This window comes from Mizuhopecten yessoensis, unplaced genomic scaffold, assembly GCF_002113885.1.
Source record: "Mizuhopecten yessoensis strain PY_sf001 unplaced genomic scaffold, ASM211388v2 scaffold716247, whole genome shotgun sequence".
Classification (NCBI taxonomy): domain Eukaryota; kingdom Metazoa; phylum Mollusca; class Bivalvia; order Pectinida; family Pectinidae; genus Mizuhopecten; species Mizuhopecten yessoensis.
Genome location: NW_018480021.1, coordinates 409,986 through 437,327, shown reverse-complemented (window position 1 = coordinate 437,327; position 27,342 = coordinate 409,986). Strand labels below are relative to the sequence as shown.

General features: G+C 35.1%; 1 protein-coding gene and 1 long non-coding RNA gene across 2 annotated transcripts; both read right to left on the bottom strand.

Moving 5' to 3' along the window:
- Nucleotides 1–606: 606 nt before the first annotated feature.
- Nucleotides 607–4,473, bottom strand: LOC110442312 (fibrinolytic enzyme, isozyme C-like). Its single transcript, XM_021485844.1, has 5 exons — nucleotides 4,465–4,473; nucleotides 3,912–3,989; nucleotides 3,463–3,664; nucleotides 2,161–2,297; nucleotides 607–764 (listed from the first exon to the last, which is right to left on the bottom strand). The coding sequence occupies exons 1-4, from the start codon at nucleotides 4,471–4,473 to the stop codon at nucleotides 2,170–2,172; spliced, it is 417 nt and encodes a 138-aa protein (XP_021341519.1). The 3' UTR covers nucleotides 607–764; nucleotides 2,161–2,169.
- Nucleotides 4,474–5,363: 890 nt separating this feature from the next.
- Nucleotides 5,364–7,260, bottom strand: LOC110442319. The gene is made up of 3 exons (XR_002462001.1): nucleotides 7,118–7,260; nucleotides 6,866–6,969; nucleotides 5,364–5,445 (listed from the first exon to the last, which is right to left on the bottom strand). It is a non-coding gene; the product is annotated as an uncharacterized LOC110442319 (long non-coding RNA).
- Between the last annotated feature and the right edge of the window lie 20,082 nt (nucleotides 7,261–27,342).

Genomic DNA, 27,342 nt, shown 5'->3' with positions numbered 1-27,342 from the left:
AAACTGGTTGTGTATTGCGTCAACTTGTGACACTGCACAATGCAGCAGACAAAAAGGTTTTTTTAACTGTAAATTACATACATTTTTGTGCAAATGGTTACCCATGTGATCCCGAGCTACAGAAGATACTGTACAAAGAGAGTAAAAATAATCAATGTTAATTGATTTATTAAAACCTGGTTTGAATTGCTAATCACAGCACAGCACAGCACAGATCGTTGCATGAATAAATAAATCGAATGTTTGTGAACAGCCTGTGCTATACTCATGCCTGTAACTAAATACATATTTATTGCAACACCATCTTTGTTGTTTAAAAAATGTTGACGTCTAAGTGCATTCCTAATCTCGGTTTCATTTCTGGTAGGTTATATTGTGACGTCATATTATATCATGACGTTATCATTATTATTTTTTTTGTGTTTTGTTGTCAACGTGCATATTCACATCCCTGATGAAGTACTAGGGAATTACTAAGAAACTCTTTGTGTCATTTCTTTTTTATACATGTATATAATAGGATTCCTTCGTGTGAAGCAGTACACATACAATTACAGAGACATTACGTATTTTATTGTTGAAATAACACGATTACAACACTGATTACATGTTATTCATGACGTTTTGGATCCAGGTCCTGAAGGCGTACGTCTCGGCGTATACTGTAGGATAGCTTGTCAAACATTTTCCAAAGACAAATGACGTCACACCAGCAAGTTCAAAGTCATTACCGACTTACACACCAAAGGACCGCCACTGTCGCCCTGCAAAATAAACAACAACAATACTAGCAAAATGTGAAAGCATACCCAATCATGTTACCGTTACATTTTTAGAGAGTCTATAAAATAAACAGAAGTCAATAAAAAACAAATCTTCATTCATACAAATAGTGATTTTCATAAGCAACTATGGTAGTTTAAATCTTATTCTGTTTAAAAATAATGCCTAAACTCATTTGGACCAAAATTGCTCTGAAAAGTCATGCACAGTTACCTCCCTGTGGTCTACTGCTAAGTAGCACATGCACGTTCAATATTGCAGCAGTCAAAATTTAAATAAGAGGAAGTTACTGCCCAGTCAAAATAACGTTGATATTTATAATATATAATGTCATATTCTACACATTATCTGTTTAACTGTTTTGCAGAAGGAAAGTTGCATACAAGAATATTTTAGCCCATCCATTTTCGCATTTTATCTCCTTATGTTAAATCAATATCTTGTTTTAGTCAAAATGAAAAATAATATGCAAATAATTGATCGAAATGAACTTTCGGGGCTCAACAAAGGAATGGTTTAAATTACTTGAACTACCCCTATGTTTGATTATCTGGTTAACAATTAAAAAATCTCCAACTCTTACTTTTTCAATTCTAAGCATTTAATTATTCATCAAATAAATTAGGCCTACATGTAATCATGACGCCCTTTTGAATAATGAGGTATAACATTAGAACAGGCTCTATCCGGCTTTTTGTTCTTCAGAAGTGGTCATTTGAAGATTTTGTTTGTTCAACCCTTCTATAACAAAAGGAACTCATTCAAAGTTATTTTAATTCACAGCTTTGGCGGGATATTTTCTAGGAAGACATCAGCCAAATTTCACGACTCTAGTAATATTTTGTTCGATGGACGCATTCGGGCAGGTGAGCTTATGAAGAAATTTCTTGGTGGAATTGCTTCCTATTTTAGTGGCAGTTATTGCTGAAGTGCCAACTTCGAGAGAATGCCCAAACGTGTCAAAATTGTCTTTCAAGCTGAGGCGAGAAAGACAATTCACTCAATGGTCACTTAACTTCTTTGGAATTCAAGTGGAATTATTTATTCTGAATAAAAAACAAGTTCCAAACAACATCTCGACCATCGTTTTTAAGTGATTTATTTATTTTAGTGAGCAGACCCTTTATGTAATATATAAGTTTCATAAAGAGGTTTTACATATAATGTATATGTTTATATATATGTATAATATTCAACTTCATTTCTATTCAACAGCAGATACAAGTATTGCGATCAGTTGGAATATAATTATGATAGTCTATAATTGGTGACGCAAAAACTAGATTTAACAAGATATATAATGAATGGATTAAATTTTCCTGGAGCCCTGGTTTGTACTATGACTTAAGCTGTACTGTAAAAACAAGGGTGACTTACATTGCAACCTCAAGAGGTGCCAGCACCGTCTACACAAATGTGTATGTCGCTGTTCAAGCTAGAACCGAGAGAAACGGAACAGGCATTGTCAGTCATTATCTTAACAAAGGTCTTCTGTAGTATATTTGGCAGCGAACCTGTAAATAAAAATAAAACATATGTTAAAAGGTTAGCCGAAAAACATTACTAACTTGTATCTTTACATTTTTTTATTTATTTTTTAATATTCTTTTAGTATGTATCAATAAAATAATGTCAAAGTTTAAATAGAATTATATCATTTTTTTACTTTAAAATGTGAAGGCAAAATTAACAAGTTTATATCAGTATATGTCAATGAAGATAAGAATAAAACAGTTATTTTGGTTATTGTACGTAAGACGTATCAATATTCACAATATGGTGATGCTGTAACATTTTTGTTTTCTACCACAAGGGGTATTTCTCTCTGATATAATTATAACTACCTTATCGAGTGAAGTGTAGTATTTAAGTTTGACACCATTTTAATTTTACATTTATTTAAATTGGTGTTATGTGTGTGTTGAAAATTCAAGGCGATTGCCTCCGCTGCAGGTCTTTTTATTCCAAAGGTCGGTTGAAGATTTGTAGCTGGAATTCATTTCAACACAATTTTCATGAAATACTAGTTAAATATAAATTTTATGGTTTAGCTTTAAGTTGTAAATTCTGAACGTTATAAGGGTGTTTCAAGGCCCTTTTCCTTTCTTGGCTACGCCGCAGTGTTAAACATGACAGAAATCAAAAGTGATTGAAATACGGAAAATGTTTAATTTACAACTTCAACACATGTTATGGACTTCATATTTTTATGACTCGTTTTTCCTTAACTGATCAAATGAACAATGAGCAGTAGTATAAAATATTAAAGTTAAAAAAAAATATAAAAAAGAGAGAAGAAAGAACGAATATCTATTTCACATAGGTATTTTAAATCAGACACTATTGAGTTATAGGGTAGTACAAATCTATCAGCAGACTTTGTTACGTAAATTCTGTTTAGCAATTATATTTGGCAAGGTTTCATTTGCAGTATTTTCTCAATCTGAATACAACCTGAAAATCGTTATAGCCCCAAAATAATAACTGATATGAAAAGAAAATACAATCAAATCAATAAAATAAAAACAGAAAAAGCAGAAGCCAAAACCAAACAAGAAAAATTCACCATCGTAGAAAGAGGTTACGAACGATGGCAAACACCCTGAACCGCTTTCGGTGCAGCATTGCGAATATTTGACTTCGCGGCTTGAAGATTTCTGCATAAGTATGCCTACTTACCACCGTTGCCGTTTGTTCCACCCCATCCAGTAATCGCACAGTCCTCTTCATTGTAGCCTGCTAGTTGGGCGTTAGTGACGGATGTCAAACTAATCGGTTGTTTGTTTTGATTAAACAAATTTGAAGAACTAAGCTTCATGAGAGCCACGTCATTTGGAAAGGCGCCTATGGAAGTGCTGCCACTATTTATGAAGTTTTCATGCTGAGACGAGAACAAAACCCATATAATCAACCGAACGAGCGTTTTTATCGTTTAAATAATGTGTGAATTATACTGTTGAACAGAAGGTGAGTTGCTTAACACACTTGAATTATATATAATTTTAAAAATTAATAGGAAAATCTGTCAAAATCAAATAGATAGTCAATAAAGTTTGCATATTATGAAACGAGCCACAACGCAAAAGAAAAAGCTGAAGGTCAGACTAAACCAAATGAAGCTGACTTACAGGTGTCACAGCGGTACGCCGTGCCTGGAACCCCCACTGCCGCTCAGACTGGAACTGCCAACATGGATCGTGTACGAACTGTGATACAATATGTAAAGTTAAGTATCTAATCTTAAACATGTTGTATCAAAGTTTTACTTTCTACACAAACAATGTACGTATTAAACGTACTTCAAGACTAACTGGGACGTTTCGCCATCGATAGATAGGGAGTGTAAACACACTGCATCAGATAGGTTACAGGTAGGGTGTAGATCTAGCCCCCTCCCCTATTATTTCAGTATCTGGTCATACTGATTACTCAGCTAGTACCCCCCTCGTCTCTATTCATGTTCTGAGTTTCCCTGATTTTGATTGCTTCTTTTATATACAATTTCGTGACTCAGTCATAGCTTAACAAAGGGACCAGTTGGTCTTGAAACGTTGCGCTACGTTTAATACGTACATAGTTTGTGTAGAAAGTAAAACTTTGATATGTAAAGTTAAGGCTGTATGCTAACCTATCATAACACACCGTTTTAGAAATAGTCGCACTTATCGAAGAATCAAATACCTTTTCCATTTCGATTTTAGTTTCTGAACTCACTGATAGATAAACTACAATGTATGCTTTGATAATACGCGTAAAAAGATACTTTTCAATTACAATCTAGTAATATTTAAATTAATGCTTTAAAGACTTATCTCTAAGACAAAACACAGGCATAATACGCACTATGGACTGTTACATAAATCACGGGTACTATGGATGAGATGATATACATACTTAAGGGAGGTAACTCTAAAAAATCACGGGTAAAATGTGTGAGGTAGCACACTAGCAAGTATACCTCGTGTTCATTGAACATTGTCGTTTTAAATGCTATTATTTAAAAGTAAAATGTTAAATGCCTATTGTCTATAACGATCCACTGTCAACAGAGGAGTCTTGTCTATTACGACCCTCTGTAAACGGAGTAGTCTTGTCTATAACGACACACTGTAAACGGAGTAGTCTTGTCTATGGCGACCCACCCTAAACAGAGGAGTCTTGTCTATAACGACCCACTGTAAACAGAGTAGTCTTGTCTATAACGACCCACTGTAAACGGAGTAGTCTTGTCTATAACGATCCACTGTCAACGGAGTAGTCTTGTCTATAACGACCCACTGTAAACAGAGGGTCTTGATAATCTAGCCTCCTCCGTATCAAGCAAATATGACCGGATTGTGAGATGAATGGGTTACTACACGAAATATATTTATGAAATTGCTATCTATTACGTCATACATGGATGCATGAATGCCATAAATTTACTGTTGAGTGGTGGCACCATTGCCGGTGAATACCCTCGTCATATGACAGTATCATGTGTTAAGACAAACACAAACAAACAAACCTTGCGCTATTTCCAACGCAGTGAGCTGCCGTGAGAACGAAGTCCTCATTAAGTATAATGGCACCACAGATGTGTTGTCCGGAAGACTCCAGCGAGGCCTGCCACGGAAAGTCATTGATTTGGGCGTCTCCACCTCCCACGATTCTGCTTTCTCTCTGTGAAGAATTCTGAACTGCATAGGGGTGTTCTCGTTTCCCCAAATTTGGGAGAATACAGATAAGTGTTGCAAAAGAAAGACAAAGGTGAGACAATAGTTCCAACAACTTCCAACTTTGGCACTGGTATGTTCACTGTGCAAGTGATATATCAAACATTAGGTAACCTCTCGTTAAAAATGTCAAATTATAGGATTATGTTTGGGTATAAAAAATATTACGACTTATTAAACACTTACTGACATTATAAATCTGTCATAAAACACTAAACGTTCTCAGACAATATTTTTAGTTACAGATATAAACATTGTGTAGGGATTGGGTTTTTTGGGGTGTGTGTGTGTGTGTGTGGGGGGGGGGGAGTGTAATGCATTTCCATTTGATTTTGTTTCACATTAACCCATGAACTCTGCATAAACAGTATATATATATATATGATCTCGGATATGTTTCTCATACGTGTACCCTCATTATTTAATCTGTTCGTCTTGTTCATGTCATTTATTTGCTAGTTTCAGTAAAAAAAATCTCTCTCTCTCTCTCTCTCTCTCTCTCTCTCTCTCGTTTTTTTCTTTACTGGGTTTGAGGGGAGACGTTATGTTGGATGGAATCATGCAACGCCTATCCTTTTGGAGGACCTGGATTCGCCTGTGTTTATCTATAATATGTTTTATTTACTTACTTGACATCATTCCTCACAGGATTTATTGTTTCTTTCCCTTTGTTTTGATGGTCTGTTGTTGTCCTTTTGTACTTTGTCTGGTTCTTATTCGTGTGTATTGACGATGTGGTACATTTCCCGTTTTCCCTTGAAACTTAATTGACGTTTTAACCTCCAAGTTGGCTCGGATTACCTTCATCATACTAATAACCCAAATTGTGCATTAAATGTCACTTAAAATATCGACAGTAGCTAGGAATGAATTTTGTTTTCATTTCATACACAAAACATGAATCTTTACCATATATGAGAGCAATTTACCGTATACAAAGAAATTTCAAGCAAATTGAATTGTAGATGGCATAGACTTCTCTTGTGCTGTTTTATATCTTGATGTTTATGCATGTACATTATGATAGCATTGATCATATCACAAAAAAGCTCTACGATAACTTAAATTTATGATCATTATTTGTTATAACTTTTTTTAGAAATGTTACATTCTACCAAGTTTAAGGATCGCGGTCTTAGAGTCTGTCTTAGGTATAATAATTTTCTGAATCAATGGGTCATGTTGTGTAGTAAACGAGTAAGTGGGACCTACCGGGAAAGTTTAAATCTACTCGTTGAAGAAATGATTTTATTGTAACGGGATAAGCGAATTATTTCCAAACAAACTGCATGACAAATGAAAATGGGAAGTCAACTTTACCTAGACACGATCTTCCAAATTAAGACTTTTGCTTAACAAAGACTTACCTGCGTCTGTAAGGTAATGTCTAAAAGGTCCTGTCCCGGATGGTAGGTAAATAAGAACCAGTTCTATTTGTCACGTTTTATTTCACAAAAATGACCACAGTCATCTGTAAATAAAACAAGGGTACAATTACATTGTGTTTACATCGACAGACAATTGAACTGTACACTATTAATACGAACGATTGAGATACAAACAATTGAAGCGTTCGCTTAAAGCTTACAGTGACACATAATAAAATGATGATAACATACCTATCAGGTATTATGATGTAAACATTAGATAAAACAAGTCCACGTGCCGACTACAGCTTGAAACTCAACACGGATGTTATTCTTTACTCCTAATAAGAAAAACGATACCCGGATATTCCGGAACACTAACAACCCACATGCAAAGGGCGATAATCCTCTAGTAGGGACTTGGCACCCCGGGCAACGCTAGGCAACCTAAACATTGAAGTCGTAAAAAGGTATTAGTTTCTCGTGCATTTATGTACAAGCTTATTCCAGTTTTAGTTAATGATGTACTAACAATTTAAATGACAGGCTTCATTGCTATGGATTCAATATGTGTTAAGAACAGTGAAACTCTCAGTTATTATATTCAGTATTTTATAGATTATTAGTCAGGGATAAAAAATTAAAGCCACCATATTTATGATGCAGACAGACTTAAACCTTTCAAAACTTTAAACAAATCCGTGACATAGAAACATTCCGTACCGATAGGCAACATTGCGATAAATAATTACATTTCTGTAAACAACATGAACAATAATATCACAATTGTAACAAATCTACCATCCGTCGACATATGAATTCATGACTATGATACCTCAGCAATAGATTTACTAACTTTAACCCAACGAGACAAATGCAGAACTATTGCATGCAATACGTAGATAACATATTTTATGGTTATATGATAAGTTCGTTATCAATGTAGATCGTTATTACTAGTAATAACACGCAACTCTATCTCATAGTTTCTTACCGCTGAAAACAAGACTTAGGAGCCAAACTGCCATGGTGTCGACTTACGTGCGAGTGAAGATAGTCGGAAGGGACCTACACGGGTATATATATATATTCTCCTGTTCAAATACACCATCTGGCTCTCTCCCTCTCATTAACGCACACAACGTGTCAAATAGAAGTGGCTTGAGAGATTAATATTATTCATAAATTTTCTGCTGGCTTTTATTACTCGCGTTGCATATAATGTGTCACGGCGGGCCGGTTGTGGTCAAGACGAGTTTCGTGATATAATAAGATGTGAATAACGCATATGGGGATGAGATGAGTGTCAAAAACTATTGTCTTTCCTTAAACAAAGTACCCTCTTAAAGACAAAAAATAAATAAAAAAATCTTAAACATTTTTTTCCTTCGACACGATAATATTGCATCAATTTACAACACTGTAAATACTGCAGAAGTTGTGTATGGTGTAGTCCAGTGTTTGTTTACGTGCGTGTCTCGTTATGAGATAAACTGTTTTAGGCGAGCCCGTCCTTAATGCGATCTTAGTATTGTTCAGAATTACCTTTAGAAATGTATTTCAATCCATAGATTTAAATTAACGTAATACGAAATGCAATTTATCCGCTATGCAAACCTATAATAAAATAAATGAAGAAAATAAAATTAACTTTATTAATAACCAATTCATATATAATACTTCTACCAGAGAGTGTAGCATATATATGTAGTGTTTTCAAATAACATTTTATTGGTGTGATGAATCATTTGGCATTCTCTAAACCCGAAGCAATGCAATGTGCGTTCTTTTCCTGCTTGTTACAACACCTAAATGTAGGAGTACTAATAAGGGTGACACGCTCTGTTATCTTCTCAGCACCACTGGAATATGTCATGACGAAATCAAAGTTTCTATAAGCACTTTCTGGTGGACGATGTACATTAAAAGAATCGCGCGGCAGTTTAACGGTGAAATTGACTGGCTTGTCAAAGTGCTGTCGTATCTCTGTAATCTTTTAAAACAAGCAGGTAGAAGAATAGCCATTGGTCAGTCCCTATTTTCTTCCCTTTTTTTAATTAACCGGAAACCAATAAAATAAATGATTTTGTCAATACATATTCCAGAGATGCAGAGAACGCAATTAAGAGTAAAACCGAAGAAATTCGAGGAGGGTCTAGATGACCATGTCGTAATGGTGTGTGAAAATTTTTCAGATATTATCTTTTAATGTTAATTAAACATATGAAAATCTAAATGACGTTAGGTAATCTGTCTAAAATATAAACTGTTGATTGTAACAGCTCTAAACTATCAATTCAACGTACAGAAGTTGTATTTTAACAAGGTCTCTGGTTATATTCATTGAGTACATACATATTCTACATTGTATTAATGAAGTATATGTAAGGCTTGTCATGCTGGACTTGTCAGCTGCATTTGACGTCATCGACCATGGCATACTTTATAAACGTCTGGAATACTCTTATGGAGTGACTGATACCTGAGTGAACGACGACAGTGTGTTACCATCGGATCTTCCACCTCACATGACAAAGTACTAGATTTCGGGGCTCCTCAAGGGTCGGTGTTCGGAGAGATTTGTCGTCGTCATAGCCTTCGCTATCATTGATATGCTAATGCCACATAAGTGTACATGGTTATCAAACCACAGGACAGTTGGGATACTATTTCAGAAAATAATGAGTCTTGTCTGACAAATATAAATACCTGGATGAACGCCACCATGCTTAAGCTTAATCAGGAAAAGACGGAACTAATCGTCTTTTCCCCAAAGTGTCAGCAAACAATTGCTGTCCAGCTCAAGGTCGATACCAGAACTATTAAGGCTGTTAAAAACCAAGGGGTATAATTTGATAGTTCACTAAACATGGAGAAACCAGTAAACACTATTGCCAAATCCTGTTACTACCAGATCGGAACATCGGTTGCACCCGGTAGTTTATAACTGCAGATGTATGCAAAATTTTGTTGAATTCACTTGTTACCTCTTGGTTGGGTTATGGTAACGCCCTGCTCTGTGGTCTATCTGACTAATTAGCTAGTCGTCTGCAGAGAGTCCAGGACACTGCAGCACGGCTGGTTATAGCTCATACTCGGACCTGTGCTATATTCATTGCACTGGTTATCTTAACGATACAGGTCGCAGTACAAAATTTTGGTGTACACATACAAGGCACTGAATGGAACAGCTCCTCAGTACCTACAGGAGCTTGTTACCCTGTATCAGCCGTCACGATCATTGACGGCCATGTTGTTGACTTGCTTACATGTACCATCTGCTATTAGAAAGTCAAATACCCTGGCCAAATTAAGGAGGGACATCAAAACCTCTTCACGTCTGCATTTTGGACTATTTGCAAAGACGTCATGTAAATACCACCCTTTATTTATTCATTGATGTGCACATTGCGATGATTATCTGCTTGCTTAATGTATACAAGTGAGTGTAAGCCTTTGTTTTTGTTTCACAATTATAACTTATGCTATTATCCATATGTTGTAAAGCGCTTTAGAGTAATTTTACAAATTATATAGGGCGCTATATAATTGTTGTATATTATTATTTATTATTATAATAATATTTAAATATATTTTGATTGTTCATTTGTATGAATGTTATGATGGCATATTCCTGCAATGGATTTATATATGCTTGACAAGTAAATAAAATTCGAACTTGAACTTGTATGTTCATCTAATGTATGCAAATAACAGCAGTATTGTAGGTATTAACATCAAGTAGAGTGTAATTCGTTTGTATTAAATCAAATAAAGTGTTCTACGTTTTAACAATCAGTAAAGTGTAATACGCTTGTACAACAAAAAAAGTGTAATGTATCTGTACAACAAATAAAGCGTAAAACGTCCGTACAATAAATAAAGTGTTATACGCTTGTACAACAAATAAAGTGTAATGCATCTGTACAACAAATAAAGTGTAATAGTTTGTACAACAAATAAAGCGTAATACGTTTTAACAATCAGTAAAGTGTAAAACGCTTGTACAACAAATAAAGTGTTATACGCTTGTACAACAAATAAAGGGTACTCGTTTGTTCCACAAATAACGTGTAATATGTTTGTACAATAAATAAAGTGTTATACGCTTGTACAACAAATACAGAGTAACTCGTTTGTTCCACAAATAAAGGGTAATATGTTTGTACAATAAATAAAGTGTTATACGCTTGTACAACAGATAAAGTGTATCTCGTTTGTTCCACAAATAAAGTGTAATATGTTTGTACAATAAATAAAGTGTTATACGCTTGTACAACAAATAAAGTGTATCTCGTTTGTTCCACAAATAAAGTCTAATACGTTTGTACATCAAATAAAGTGTAATACATTTGTACAACAAATAAAGTGTAATACGTTTGTACAACAAATAAAGTCTAATACGTTTTAACAATCAGTGAAGTGTATTACGTTTGTACAACAAAGAAAGTGTTATGCGTTTGTACAAAAATAATATACTATACGTTTGTACAATAATAAAATGTAATACATTTGTACAACAAATAAAGTGAAAGTGTAATACACCTGTACCACAAATAAAATACTATACGTTTGTACAACAATAAAGTGTAATACGTATATATACGATACAAAGTGAATAATGTAGTATGCATATATTTGCATCAAATAAATCAAATGTAGTTTATATGTATAACATGTGTTAAAAACGTAACACGTCTGGGTTGTCTTCAACTATTTCAACTAATATGCAAGTATGTATGCACATAAGAAATATCCTCATAGTAATTTCAGAAACAATCAACGTAAGTGCGTGCATTATGGTGGAATATATAACGAGGTTGAGAAAATGTTGCTAAAGGATTAACGAAGGCCGCTTCCACTTTCATTCTACCACGTCAAATGTAACTAATTGTAAAGTTTTGCTGTCTTATAAGGCGACATGACCTAGATCATTCGATATGCAAATTAGACGCTGTTCTTTTGGGCATGCAAGATTTATCACGTGATCGTGTTGCCTCATTTTAACTTGATCAATGTCGCACCAACATTTCTCAGTGCGTAGGGTTTTGGATTCCTAGATTGCGTTTACTTCTAAAACCATCATCATCGTACCGAGATCAAGCGGATTTTCTTGAAAGTGCCAGTGATACAACATCATACGATAGGCCTGACATGAGTTGGCATATTTAGTTGGTTGCCATGACGTGATGGAAAGTCGCTGACCGGCTGTATATGACGCGACCTTCACCGACTTCACCGGACAGCTGTGTTTTGCAACCAATGTTCAGACTGCAGTACACCGGTCAAATTGCACCACAGTGATTATATCCAAAAATGAAATTAAAGGGGGGTTACTCTTAGAATATTGAACATACTCTCAACAAAGTCTCCGAAAAACAGAACGAACGCCAACATGAAATCAACGCTTGACAGTACATACACACACTGCACACATCGTGAAATGTACGGCACTACCCAGTGAAGTAAAAACAGAAGTAATTAATAATTTACCACTTTGTCTTCAGACCTGTACATTTTAAATGTCAATAATTAATAAACCATTTTCACTGTACGGACCCTAACTTTAGGTCTATAGCTCCGTGTAATCTTTTGAATGGCAGGCCTGTCAAATAGTTTGTTCCCGCCTGACAGTTATGCTATTTTTGTTAATTCATGATAAAGTACGGGGAGGTTGTTGGAACAGCATGCGTGCGCACTATTTCACGTGCATTGGTTATTGGCATCGGTTATTGGCACGCGCATGGTATATCGCTCAATAATGCACTCTTTTTAACCAATGAAAATCGTCGTTACATCACAGTCGTGGTAGAATAATAGATAACTTCTTGTTGTCAATGAAATGCATTCGGACTGATATTTGGGTCAGGGTTATCTGGACCCACACTCGAACCTCTCCAGGATACAGTTTGATGATGTGCGTTACATCCTTAAACAGCCGAGTTTGTATTGAGGAAGGATATATGCACCACACTGCATATATACAGATAACAATTGTTGATTATTCTTCCCGTTCAAGCCACTTAAAAATCTTCCTCTAAAATACCGCTTTAACTCATGCACTTAATGTATCGTTCATAAATGATTTCATCTTAACGGCTTGTACATCACAATACGGAGGTGGTCCGAGCAAACAGTCGGTTCGGCCATAGTAACAACGCTTCCACCATTAGGTATAGCCGATCTCTTCATCAACTTTATTAGTTTCCAGGAAATTGATACTGACCACAGTACTGACCATCAGTGCATTAAATCTGGTTTTCATCACACGGATATCATCCTGTTGGATATGATTTCGGAATGATTGACCTCTATAGAAGTTGTGGTTTGTGATTTGTACATATATGAACACAGAAGAAGCATATCTCTTCAGTTTGTTTTTTATGGCACGTAGCCGACACCTACGAAAAAACCCATTATAAGGCACCTCGAGGTCGAGGTATTCAATCAATCCTACCAATGGAATGGCTTAAAGGGATGCTCGTCTACGTGTTGGTCGGTATCGTGACAGGAGTTGCCTCCCTTGATGTGTACCTTGATACCGAAAAGAGGATACAAGTCCCCGCGAATATCGACATTAACTGCTCGCTACCAAATGTTCCTAATAATTCCATGGCTTTAAGCCCTCTCCACATTGAGACCCCTGTCGAGACTGAAGATAGGGTCTGGATAGGATGGCAAAGAAATTTTACCAAATGGATTGATTTTCGTGGATGTATAAAAAAAACCTTTTCATCTAAAATCAATAACAAATCGATTGACATATCCGATCCATTTCTGGATTGTTATAAATTCTGTGATTCTTTTTCTTTCATGTTGTCAAGTTTAAAGTGTTTCTGCCCGAATACGTCGCAAGATCCAGATCAATCAGGATTACTGATAGTGAATTCAAGTTTTGTTGGAAATACCAACAATGTGATGTGTATGTATCAACCTCTGACCAACTACATGCACGAACTTGACGAACAGCGGGATGGAGACTGCCTATTTGCGTTCAAAGCTAATAACACATTCAACTTCTCTAATGATTTGTGCTTCGAAAACAAAACATCACTATGTATAGCACGTAAAAGTAAAACATTATACGATAATAAGTATTCTACGTGGCTTAACATTACAGACGTGTGTAAACACAAAGGAACTTTCTTCCCGAGCTATTCAATAATAAAAGAAAATAGAGAAATTGCTACCAAACATTTCAAAGATGCTCAACACTACTGGATTGCAGCCTTTCGGCGTCCGTTGAATACCTGTCTGGCTGCCGTTTTGTACACGAACGGGACGCTAGGGGAGTCAAAACCTACCTCCTGTAACACTCCGTTACGTTCACTATGTATCCGCAATGTTGAATCTGAAGAGTCCACTGGAAACGTTGATCCTGTAGGGTCTACGGGAAACGTTGAGCCTGGAGGGTCCCCTGGAAACGTTGATCCTGGAGGGTCCACGGGAAACGTTGAGCCTGGAGGGTCCACTGGAAACGTTGACCCTGGAGGGTCCACTGGAAAATTTGATCCTGGAGAATCCATGGGGAAAAGTGACCAAACCCCTGGTTACGTTTGGGGTATCTTGGCCAGTATTTGTGTGCTTTGCACTTTGGTTGCAATTCTACTCTACCTCTATATCAGAAAGGTGCAAGAATCGAAAAATAAGACCAAAAAGAGATCGTCTCCGGTTGACAAGGCTGTATCATCAACGCAAACCCGAGCAGGTGTACAACCACAGCGACAAGATAAATCAGCGACCATTGAAGAAATTCAGGAATATGAGTACCACACGATTGGCGCATCATGTCCTTTATCAGGTAGTGATGAAGCAATTTATCACGAACTCCACGAAAAACCCCGATCGCAGGAGACACACGATTGCAGTAATTATGATCACGTGACCCACGCCATGATAGCAGATAACACTCATTACGACGTATTTGTAAAAAAAGGTAAATCTTCCAGCTCTGACAATGTCATTTCAGATTATGACACTACATTTAGTATCAAACAAAAGCTCGAGGGAGATTATGACACCGCCGGAGGAGAGGAAATCGATCGAGATCTGAGTGAATATGACAGTATTGCTGGTCCTTCACGCGCAAACGAGGATAACAGTATATAGGGATGGTATGAAGTCTGTTTCAATATATACTACAATAGCTGTATTGTTGTCTAAAATACTGTCGTGTATGTCACTATAGTTAAATCTATATCAACAGACATTCGAAATAAGCCTTTTGATATTAATGGTCTCTTCATTTAGCATTAACGGTAAACTGCATTTTGGGGATGAGAAATGGTGGGCTCTTAAAAGAACGATTTTGTTTTAGTTATTGGTCTCTAAAAGTCTATTTTAAACACGATATACTAGTGCCTACATTTCGTCTTATTACATCAAATAATTGCTAATATTGTGTTTTCTGCCGTTTTTCATAAAGAAAAAGTCTCATAATCAAAGAAAATGGTACAACTGCATCAGTTTAAATCTTAAAAGAAGAAATCCATTTCAGAGCAAATTTCTATATCCATCCTCTTCGTGATATTTGGTTCGGTGTTATTGGTACTATATTTATCTTCTCCATGATATTTGGGTCAGGGTTATTTGGACTATCTCTATCCTCTACAGGATATTTGTGTCGGGGTTATTTTGACTATATCTATCCTCTTCAGGGTATTTGGGTCAGGGTTATTTGGACTATGTATATCCTCTCCATGATATATGGGTCGGGGTTATATTAACTATCTCTATCATCTTCAGGATATTTGAGTTAGGGTTATTTGGACTATATCTATTATCTCAAAGATATTTGGGTCAGGGTTATTGGTACTATATCTATCCTCTCTAGGATATTTGGTTGGGATTATTTGGACTATCTCTATCCTTTTAGTATATTCGGTTCGTGGTTATTTGGACTATATCTATGATCTCAAGGATATTTGGGTCGGGGTTATTTCGACTATATTTAATCTCTCCATGACAAACATTTGATCGAGAGCTGAGTGAATATGACATTATTGCTGGTCCTTCACGCGCAAACGAGGATAACAGTATATATATTGTAGACATAGCATTAATGGTAAACTGAATTTTGGGGATGAAAAGAACGGATTGTTTAAAAGAGGTGGTCTCCAAACGCAATTTTACAGTATATATCTTACATCTTTAAAAAAAGAGGGAACATCGATCTGAAAAAATTAGACAAACATGGATAACTTGGAATCAGAAATTGGGCTCTCATTCCTTTCTTACGATCAACAGAAATATCACACTTTTGTCTCTGATATTATACATTTTGTCCAACAACAACAATTGTTAAATTAATTAATTTTTGAAAAGGTTATGATATGAATATTTTGATAGACCACCCTTTTATCAGCCCTTGACCTGATATCAGGCTGATAAAGGGTGTGATATCAAAATAGGCATATACATGCAATAACCTCTAAATATTTCAGCTTATTTATTGAGGTTAGACTGGAATGATTTATTACATCACATCTTTGCTAAACAAATATTGGTTTCCTATCGGTGCGCATATAGCAGACAACAGTTTTCGGATATACCTGTAATCTGATTCACACGATAGGATAAGAATTAATAAGCATTATGTATGACATAAAGAATTTATCCCTCTCAATAGATCTGCATATGTTCTCCATGTAGAGGTGTTTAAATGGCTCCTCAACATTTTGTGTAAAATGGTTTTAGTAATCTTATTAAATGTGTGAATTGTATATTTAATTAATGCTTGTACAATATTAAGTTAAATTTTGAGATTTTTTTTTAGTTTAAGTACGAATGAGAGTGATGATGTGAAATGTTATGTTGCTATCACTATAGATGTTGATGCGGACACACCTGTATGTATCCTAATGCTAAACTAAATGTGTATTTATTTTATACAAAACAAACAATAACCAAAAGGAATTGATTTGCTTCCTCGTTTTCTATTGTTTTATCATTATCAATGAAAGTGTTCAAAACGACCATCTGTCGTTCGTAGATATGAAGGTTTTTATCATAAACTGTAATTCAATTCAACCAGTCCTTGGAAAACGATGTTTCAACACTCTTCTATTTGCGTCCTTTCGCCAAGATCATTTTGAATAGAATGGACATTTTTTCCAAGGAAGATGATAGAATAAATCTGCATTAAATGTTATTGCTGAAGATGAAACATCTCCAATCCTACTATTAACTTTGGAAACTCAACATTTAATCTGAGAGATTGTTTACTTCTCTCAGGATAAAAATTATATCCTGTATCTTTTTGCGACTTTATCGCGAAATAGATTTTTGTCGATTCTACAGCAGATTATGACATCATAATAAATATGAGGAAAATATGAACAGAAACGAATTTCCCAAAAAGAACAATTCAGTAAAACAATAAAGCGTACTTAGACTGCTTTCTTGTTTTCTAATTTTCTATCATCATCGATGTAAGTGTTTAAAGTGACCATATGTCATTTGTCGAAAAAAATGTTTTCTTCGGGTATTCTGGTTTCATCCCTCATTAAGACCCTGTAATTGATATAAGTTAGAAAACTTGTTTAACAATTTGTGTAACATAAATTCAATTTATCTTTTCATTCGTAGGAAAAGTTCGATGTACTATCACTGTAACTGATTAAGCTACATTGCCAACTGAAGTGTCCTTGGCCCAACAGTGCTACAGATATATAAAAACTGACGAGTCCTGGCACAACAGTGCTACAGTTATATCTTAACAGAAGTGTCCATTGCCCAACAGTGCTACAGTTATATCTAAACAGAAGTGTCCATTGCCCAACTGTGCTACAGTTATATCTAAACAGAAGTGCCCTGGTNATGTACCGTTTTAGAACTAAACATCACGTGTTCCTGTTGACGTCACATCAATTATATACAAAAGAACTTTAAATTGCACGACCTCCTATATACATTATATGGCATATGTACATTTTATGAGTCACTTCCGTTTTTCTACTAAAACACTTTAGCAGCAGAAGTGTTCTACACTTATACAAAACAGCGTATAACATTAGTCTAACGCTGATAAATGATCCTACTAAATTCACATAGGTAATAAGTTACCCTTTATGAAATAGATAGATATATCAAGCACATGCTTTCTAAACAGTCTCGGTGTCTTTATTAAGGATACCCATGCCCCTGCCAAAAACTCTAACTAAGAATTGGAAGCTGTTTTTTCTGACATGAATATAGCTTTGATAAATATTTCTGAAAGGAAAAACATACCTTACGGGACCTTTATGAGAAATAATAAAGATGAAATACACAAAATATAAACAAACAGTGATCTGAGTGTAAAAACAAATCATCGGGACGATACCGGGATTTGAACCCTGGACTTCAGATCGATGTCCTCTCACTGTAACTGATTAAGCTACATTGCCAACTGAAGTGTCCTTGGCCCAACAGTGCTACAGTTATATCTAAACAGAGGTGATCTGGCCCAACAGTGCTACAANATATCTAAACAGAAGTGTCCTGGCCAACAGTGCTACAGTTATATCTAAACAGAAGTTAAAGGCAGCTTACTGTATTTAGGAAAACTTACAGTGCAGTAATGAAGAGTATTCAAACGATAGGATAAGAATTAGTAAGCATTATATAGCACATACATACTTTTTTTCACTCTTAACATATCTACATATTTTCTCTGTATAGATGATTGAACTTGCTCTTAAACACTCTGTGTAACATTTTTTATTATATTATCATGTGGAAATTGTATTTTTAATTCATATATTTTATTTATTAAAATGTTGTGACACTTTTAGTTTAAGTACGAATAAGAGTGAGGATGTGCTGTGTGATATTTATTGAATGTTGCATCAAAATTGGACGCGGTTTTGAAATGTTATGTAGGTATCACTATAGATGTTGATGCGGACACACTTATTTGTACTCTTATGCTAAATGTGTATTTATTTTAAACGAACAATAACCAGACGTACTTGAAGTGCTTCCTCGTTTTCGATTGTTTTAGTATTATCAATGAAAGTGTTTAAAGCGACCATCTGTCGTTCGTAGAAATGAATGTTTTTATTATAAACTATAATTGAATTCAACAAGTTTTTGGAAAACGATGTTTCCAAATTCTTCTGTTTCCGCCTTTCATCATAAATTCAATGGCCAATTTTTCCAAGCAAGATAATAGAATAAATTTGCGTTTTATATTATTATTGAAGATGTTTCAGTGCTGCTATTCACTTTGGAAACTTAACATTTAATCTGTGAGACTGTTTACTTCTTTAAGGCTTAAAAATAGATCCTGTATCTTATTGCGACTTTATCGCGAAGTTTATTTGTGTGGGTTCTACAGAAGATGTTGACATTACAATAAAAAATAGGAAAATATAAACAAAAACAAATTTCCAAAAAGAGAACAATTCAGTGGAACGATTAAGCGTACTTAAACTGCTTCCTTGTTTTATATTATTCTATCGTTATCAATGTAAATGTGTATTGTGATCATATGTCATTTGTCGAAATGAAGGTTTTCTTTGGTTATTTCGGTTTCCTCCATAATTAAGACCTTGTAATTGATATACAGTTATATCTAAACAGAAGCGCCTGGCCCAACAGTGCTACAGTTATATAAAAACTGACGTGCCCTGGCCAATATGTGCTAGAGTTATATCTAAACAGAAGCGTCCTGGCCAAACAGTGCTACAGTTATATCTACACAGAAGTGAACTGGGCAGACAGTGCTACAGTCATATCTAAACAGAAGTGTCCTGGCCCAACAGTGCTATAGTTATATCTAAACAGAAGTGATCTGGCCCAACATTGCTACAGTTATATCTAAACAGAGGTGACCTGGCCCAACAGTGCTACAGGTATATAAAAACTGAAGTGCCCTGGCCAATATGTGCTAGAGTTATATCTAAACAGAAGCGCCTGGCACAACAGTGCTACAGTTATATAAAAACTGAAGAGTCCTGGCCCAACAGTGCTACAAGTGCTACAGTTATATAAAAACTGAAGTGCCCTGGCCAATATGGGCTACAGTTATATCTAAACAGAAGTGATCTGGCCCAACAGCGCTACAGTTATATCTAAACAAAAGTGTCCTGGCCCAACAGTGCTACAAGTGCTACAGTTATATAAAAACTGAAATGTCCTGGCCAACAGTGCTACAGTTATATAAAAACTGAAGTGCCCTGGCCAATATGAGCTACAGTTATATCTAAACAGAAGTGATCTGGCCCAACATTGCTACAGTTATATCTAAACAGAAGTGATCTGGCCCAACAGCGCTACAGTTATATCTAAACAAAAGTGTCCTGGCCCAACAGTGCTACAGGTATATAAAAACTGAAGTGCCCTGGCCAATATGTGCTAGAGTTATATCTAAACAGAAGCGCCCTGGTCCAACTGAGCTACAGTTATATCTAAACAGCAGTGTCCTGGCCCAACAGTGCTACAGTTATATAAAAACTGAAGTGCCCTGGCCAATATGTGCTACAGTTATATCTAAACAGAAGCGCCTGGCCCAACAGTGCTACAGGTATATCTAAACAGAAGTGTCCTGGCCCAACTGTGCTACAGTTATATCTAAACAGAAGTGATCTGGTCCAACCGTGCTACAGTTATTTCTAAACAGAAGTGTCCTGGCCCAACGGTACTACAGTTATATCTAAACAGAAGTGTCCTGGCCAACAGTGCTACAGTTATATCTAAACAGAAGTGATCTGGTCCAACCGTGCTACAGTTATTTCTAAACAGAAGTGTCCTGGCCCAACTGTGCTACAGTTATACCTAAACGGAAGTGTCCTGGCCAAACTGTGCTACAGTTATATCTAAACAGAAGTGATCTGGCCCAACAGTGCTACACTTATATCTAAACGGAAGTGATCTGGCCAAACAGTGCTACAGTTATTTCTAAATAGAAGTGTCCTGGCCCAACTGTGCTACAGTTATACCTAAACGGAAGTGTCCTGGCCCAACTGTGATACAGTTATATCTAAACAGAAGTGTCCTGGCCAAACAGTGCTACAGTTATATCTAAACAGAAGTGACCTGGTCCAACCGTGCTACAGTTATTTCTAAACAGAAGTGTCCTGGCTCAACTGTGCTACAGTTATATCTAAACAGAAGTGTCCATTGCCCAACTGTGCTACAGTTATATCTAAACAGAAGTGCCCTGGTCCAACTGTGCTTCAGTTATATCTAAACAGAAGTGATCTGGCCAAACAGTGCTACAGTTATTTCTAAATAGAAGTGTCCTGGCCCAACTGTGCTACAGTTATGTCTAAACAGAAGTGTCCTGGCCAACAGTTCTACAGTTATATCTAAACAGAAGTGATCTGACCCCACAGTGCTACAGTTATATCTAAACAGAAGTGATCTGGTCAAACAGTGCTACAGTTATGTCTAAACAGAAGTGTCCTGGCCAACAGTGCTACAGTTATATCTAAACAGAAGTGATTTGGCCCAACAGTGCTACAGTTATACCTAAACAGAAGTGTCCTGGCCCAACAGTGCTACACTAATATCTAAACGGAAGAGATCTGGCCAAACAGTGCTACAGTTATTTCTAAACAGACGTGTCCTGGCCCAACTGTGCTACAGTTATGTCTAAACAGAAGTGTCCTGGCCAACAGTTCTACAGTTATATCTAAACAGAAGTGATCTGGTCCAACAGTGCTACAGTTATGTCTAAGCAGAAGTGTCCTGGCCAACAGTGCTACAGTTATATCTAAACAAAAGTGTCCTGGCCCAACAGTGCTACAGTTATGTCTAAACAGAAGTGTCCTGGCCAACAGTTCTACAGTTATATCTAAACAGAAGTGATCTGACCCCACAGTGCTACAGTTATATCTAAACAGAAGTGATCTGGCCCAACAGTGCTACAGTTATATCTAAACAGAAGTGATTTGGCCCAACAGTGCTACAGTTATACCTAAACAGAAGTGTCCTGGCCCAACTGTGCTACAGTTATATCTAAACAGAAGTGTACTGGCCCAATTGTGCTCAATTATATCTAAACAGAAGTGCCCTGGCCCAACTGTGATACAGTTATATCTAAACAAAAATGTCCTGGCCCAACAATGCTTTAGTTATGTCTAAACAGAAGTGTCCAGGCCCAACAGTGCTACAGTTATATCTAAACAGAAGTGATCTGGCCCAACAGTGCTACAGTTATATCTAAACAGAAGTGTCCTGGCACAACTGTGCTACAGTTATATCTAAACAGAAGTAAAAGGTGGCTTTCAATATATATAGGAAAACGTACAGTGCAGTGGATTTCTATGTAATGAAATGCAGAGTATTCACGTGATAGGATAAGAGTTAATAAGCATCATATAGCACATTAAGACTTTGTCACTCTTAACATATCTACATACTTTCTCTATATATAGATGATTGAACTTGCTCTAAAACACTCTGTGTAACATTTTTGTTCAGAATCTTATTATGTGTGAATTGTTTATTTAACTCATATATTATATTTAGTAAAAATTTGACATCTTTTAGTCTAAATACGAATGAGAGTGTTGATGTGCTGTGCGATATTTATTGAATATTGCATCAAAATTGGACGTGGTTTTGAAATGTTATGTAGGTATCACTATAGATGTTGATGCGAACACACCTTTTTGTATCCTAATGCCAATTGTGTATTTATTTTATACAAAACGAACAATAACCAGCCGTACTTGAATTGCTTCCCGGTTTTCGATTGTTTTTTCATTATTATTGAAAGTGTTTAAAACGACCATCTGTCGTTCGTAGAAATGAATGTTTTTATTATAAACTATAATTGAATTCAACCAGTCCTTGGAAAACGATGTTTTCAAATTTTTCTGTTTTCTTCTTTTCGCCAAGATCATCATAAATTCAATGGCCAAATTTTCCAAGCAAGATAATAGAATAAAATTGGCGTTTTATATTATTATTGAAACTGTTTCAGTGCTGCTATTCACTTTGGAAACTTAACATTTAATCTGTGAGACTGTTTACTTCTGTAAGGCTTAAAAATAGATCCTGTATCTTATTGCGACTTTATTGCGAAGTTTATTTTTGTGGGTTCTACAGTAGATACATTACAATAAGAATTAGGAAAATATAAACAAAAACAAATCTCCCAAAAATAACAATTGAGTGATTAAGCGTGCTTAAACTGCTTCCTTGTTAACTATTCTTCTATCATTACCAATGTAAGTGTTAAAAGTTACCATATGTCATTTGTCGAAATGAAGGTTTTCTACGGGTATTCTGGTTTCCTCCCTCATTAATACACTGTGCGAGCTTCCATCCCGGCATATCAGAGTAATGGATATAAGTTCTACACTTACAAAACAGCGTATTACGATGATAAATGATCCTGCTAAATTAATATAGGTAAGTAGTTAACCTACATGATATAGATAGATATATAAAGCACACGCTTTCGATTTTCCAGCATGACTAAAGCTTTGATTAATATTTCTGAAAGGAAAACCATACCTTAAGGGACTTTTATGAGCAAGAATAAAGATAAAATGAAATATAAGCAAACAGTGATCTGAGTGTAAAAAAAAATCATCGGGACGATATTTGGATTTGAATCCTGGACTTCAGATTGATGTATTTCTATCATCTAGATTCTGTCTACTTTCTCCATCAAGTTTTAATGCATTAAACGTGTATGCAAATTATGTCTCTATTATCATATTTGCATTTACTTATCAACATTATTATAACAAAATAGAAGACATGGGTCCCCAGTACTATTACTACAAAAACAAAAGAAAGATAAAACAACAAATGGAATTTTATCAATCAATTAGTTAATTAAGTATTGTGGTAGAAAAGTCCAGATTGGGAACAAACTCTCCATCCTCTATGCATTAATATATTCGTAATTATATTGCATTGTACTAGATTCATGTAATATTTAGATTATTTCACATTAATGATGTTCATGTGAACCATGTAATATTTAGATTATTTTACATTAATGATGTTCATGTGTACCATGTAATACAAGATAATTATATGTATGTGTATGTAAGGAAAAGTGGTCATTGAAAAAGCTGTAACGTTTTCTGGCCCTTCGATTTACACTATATAGAGAACATTTTGTCTCCACCGAGATGTAAACGAGTCACAGTTGTTTCCCTTTACTTACAATACTCATGTAGAATCAGAGTTATCCCCCATAGACCATTATGATAATAAACTATCATTCTCACTAAAAATAGAGACACTATAAATATATATCTATATAGAAAAAATTAGATTAACGACCGACTAATCGTTAATCTTATGATCTTTTTCTTTATTTACTTACTTCACATGGACATTTAATCCCTTTTTATTATATATATATATATTTAACTTGAGAACACACTGATTTTGAAATATCTTTTATTCATTTTTTTTTGTATATTACTTGAGTTTTATGTTTATTAAATATACTTTGATATTCTTCTTGTAACATGTAATGTTGTTGTTTTGATATAGGTATGCTTCTTCAATCTAAACGAACGATTCGCTAAGAAACAGTTCTATATAATGTATTTCTATCATACATAATTAGTATTTGATATTATTTTGTAACACGCTTTTTCATTGGTTTGAGTGCACAAACTAATCAAGTGTTGGAACGGAAAAAAGACGACATATTTTCATGACGTCATACGTCATACACAAAGCACATTAATTTTGTACAACTGTGCAAAAACGTATTTTGTTCTTTCATTATGCCATTCAATATTGAGTTCCAATATGTATCTTGTGTTTATTGACAATAAAGTATATCTACCACTAATAATGTTTTCAAACTATCAAACCATCAAATCTGTTTTTCCTATAATCATGGTTTTTTAATATATCTTATCATTATAAAATATAATCACTATTTATTTTACATNAAAGTTATTATAACATCAATAGATTAGTTTCGAAGCTTCGGTATCTGACATACGTTGATATGTCTGTATTGTTTCCCCATTATTTTATCATAATGTTGATTACAATGTCAATTTCATATTTGTAATATATCTTGTCCTCACATCATCTGATTGTCATCACATTAACACTTTATTTGTATCTCTTTAAAAATAAAATTTGCTTCACCGATCTGATATTTTGTCATTCTTTCCATTTTCGTTATATTGTTTCCAAAATACATATTCTTACATAGATAATTTTATTACTTGTGTTCCATCGATTTACTTCTATTCGTTCCGCTTGAAATTCAAGTTTATATCACCATTTGAAATGAGAATCGTTCTTGTGGTTTTACAGGTGTATTTCAAAAAGTCGGACATGAAATGCGTCGAAAATAAATCATGTAAAAATTTACATGTGTATATGGTTTTTGAATATTTTCCTAATTTGTTATATGAAGTGCTGCATTAAAACCATCAAAAACCCAAACAGTGTATTATAAGATTATTGTACCTGTTGTTGATTGTATTAAAACTGTTAACCTTAGTAGGGATTATAATGAATCAGAACATGACCTGTTTCAATCGTTTCCTGCTAATTAGTATTTTCTGTGGTTTATTGCTAATGTTAATTACTTGCCTATATTTTTTCTTTTGTAATTTCGACTTTGAATAGTTGAATGAAATCATTACTTATATCCTGTATAGCGATTGCACATAAGTATCCTCAAACAATTGATATGACCTTTTCACATACTCTATATCAATAAATTTACCCTCAACTCATTCACCCCTGCCATTTCATAATGAACTATTCCAACCTTTGAATGGGAAGAGTTCAAATGTGTCTTCAGAGGTACATGAATTAAATACTCTTACAAATGTAACATTTTTGTAAAGACTGACCACAGTTGATAACAAAAAGGACAAGTGGGCCTGTGTTACTCATCTGTTGCTTCTGTTATCTGAACAAGACAAGACTTTTTTCCCATAATTTGAGACCGTGACAGCCCTCTCCGATAATTTACCTAAAGTATTAAAACGACATCACTTGGTAAGGAAAATACCAGTAACATTTGCACAACATTATTGATAATTATACATCTTGTCATTTTATCAGCTTTGAATACCTCTTGAAGACTATGAGAGCATTTTTGAGATTAAGTTTGTCTATCTTTGGCCAGGTAGAAGTTGAAAATAGCTGACAATTTCTCAAACATTCAGAGTACAGGTGGCCTGTTTAAATGTGACTCGGTTCGAAATTTAACAGCATTTAGTTAATTTCTTGAGAAGAACATTCTATAAAAATATTAAATGATTTTTTATTTTTTTTTACAACAATTATGAAACAAATTGTATACATTTATATGTATCAATCTTGTTTTCCCGGATGTTAGCGCAGAGGGGTACTAATGTGAGTGGAACCCAGAGTACATAGGCAAAACCCACATGGCCGGGCATGTTACCTCTTACCGTTCCGAAACCAATAGGGGAATCGAACCCTGGCCGCCTTAGAGAAAGAGCAGTACGCTATCCACCTGACCACCCGTAATAATGAAACTAAATGAAATGGAAATTGTGAAGAAGCCATTCATAGGCTAAGGTATTCCCTCCCACGCATAAACAAAGAAAATGCACATTATTTTAAGGATATAATCATTTGCACAACTAGAGTATTTCTTATCGTATTTAGAGAGAGAAATATATCCATGTTAATTATACACCTCTATTTTCAGTTTAGACTTAACTTTACTGCCCTTCATTTATACAACAATAAACGCCATCGCACCAGGAATGATTCATACCGGATTATCCAAGTTAGGTCAAAATCCCGGCAACTGTTCTGGACAGATAGGGTTTTTTTTAAGAAAAACTGACGTCGGATGAGGGACGAATTCTAGGCCGAAGGCAACATGAGCAGAAATGGACAGACTAATTAACAATAACATGCCGTTCACTATTATTGATCGTTATGATTAAGTTAATTTTGTACTATAGAATAGATTGAAGACTTAAAACATAGAAAATTGTAATGGAACGCGATGAGGTGAAATTTAAAGTTGGATATATATATTAATTAGAAAAGTGTCACGCCTAAGAACTTGAATCACATGCAAAAAATATAAATTTTAATGCATAGAATTTCAAATGTGTACTTGCAATTGGTGTCTAAAATACTAATAATTATCTTTAAATTGGGCTTGATCGAGGATTAAGTATGTCATCATCTAGTAGCTACTATCCAAACAAATCCCAAATCCCGGATATTAAAATCTGATTAGATTACATTTTCTTTAAAGTAAGTATATGTATTTGCTTCAATAATATCAGATTGAAGCAGGTCATATCCTTCCGTGTGACGCCCCTCCCCACTTCCGGAGCATCGGTACACATTCTCCATCTAGACTGCCTTAACCACAGCAACGTGGGGGAGAAGAAGATAAATCGGGTGTCACATTATCAATATTTTGCCAGTTTAGTCTGTCATAATTTACTGATAAACTTATCCTTCTGTTTGCATCTTATCTTTGACTACTCACAATAGATAGTAGCTGATGTGGATTGCAGTTTCCGTATCACGAATGATAACAAGCGACTCTG

What these genes read in the sequence shown, in the direction of transcription:
- LOC110442312 (XM_021485844.1), bottom strand. An exon ending in GGCGTACCGCTGTGACACCT is followed by an intron (nt 3,665 to 3,911) that starts GTAAGTCAGCTT and finishes TTCTCGTCTCAG; the next exon opens with CATGAAAACTTCATAAATAG. An exon ending in TGGAACAAACGGCAACGGTG is followed by an intron (nt 2,298 to 3,462) that starts GTAAGTAGGCAT and finishes TTTTATTTACAG; the next exon opens with GTTCGCTGCCAAATATACTA.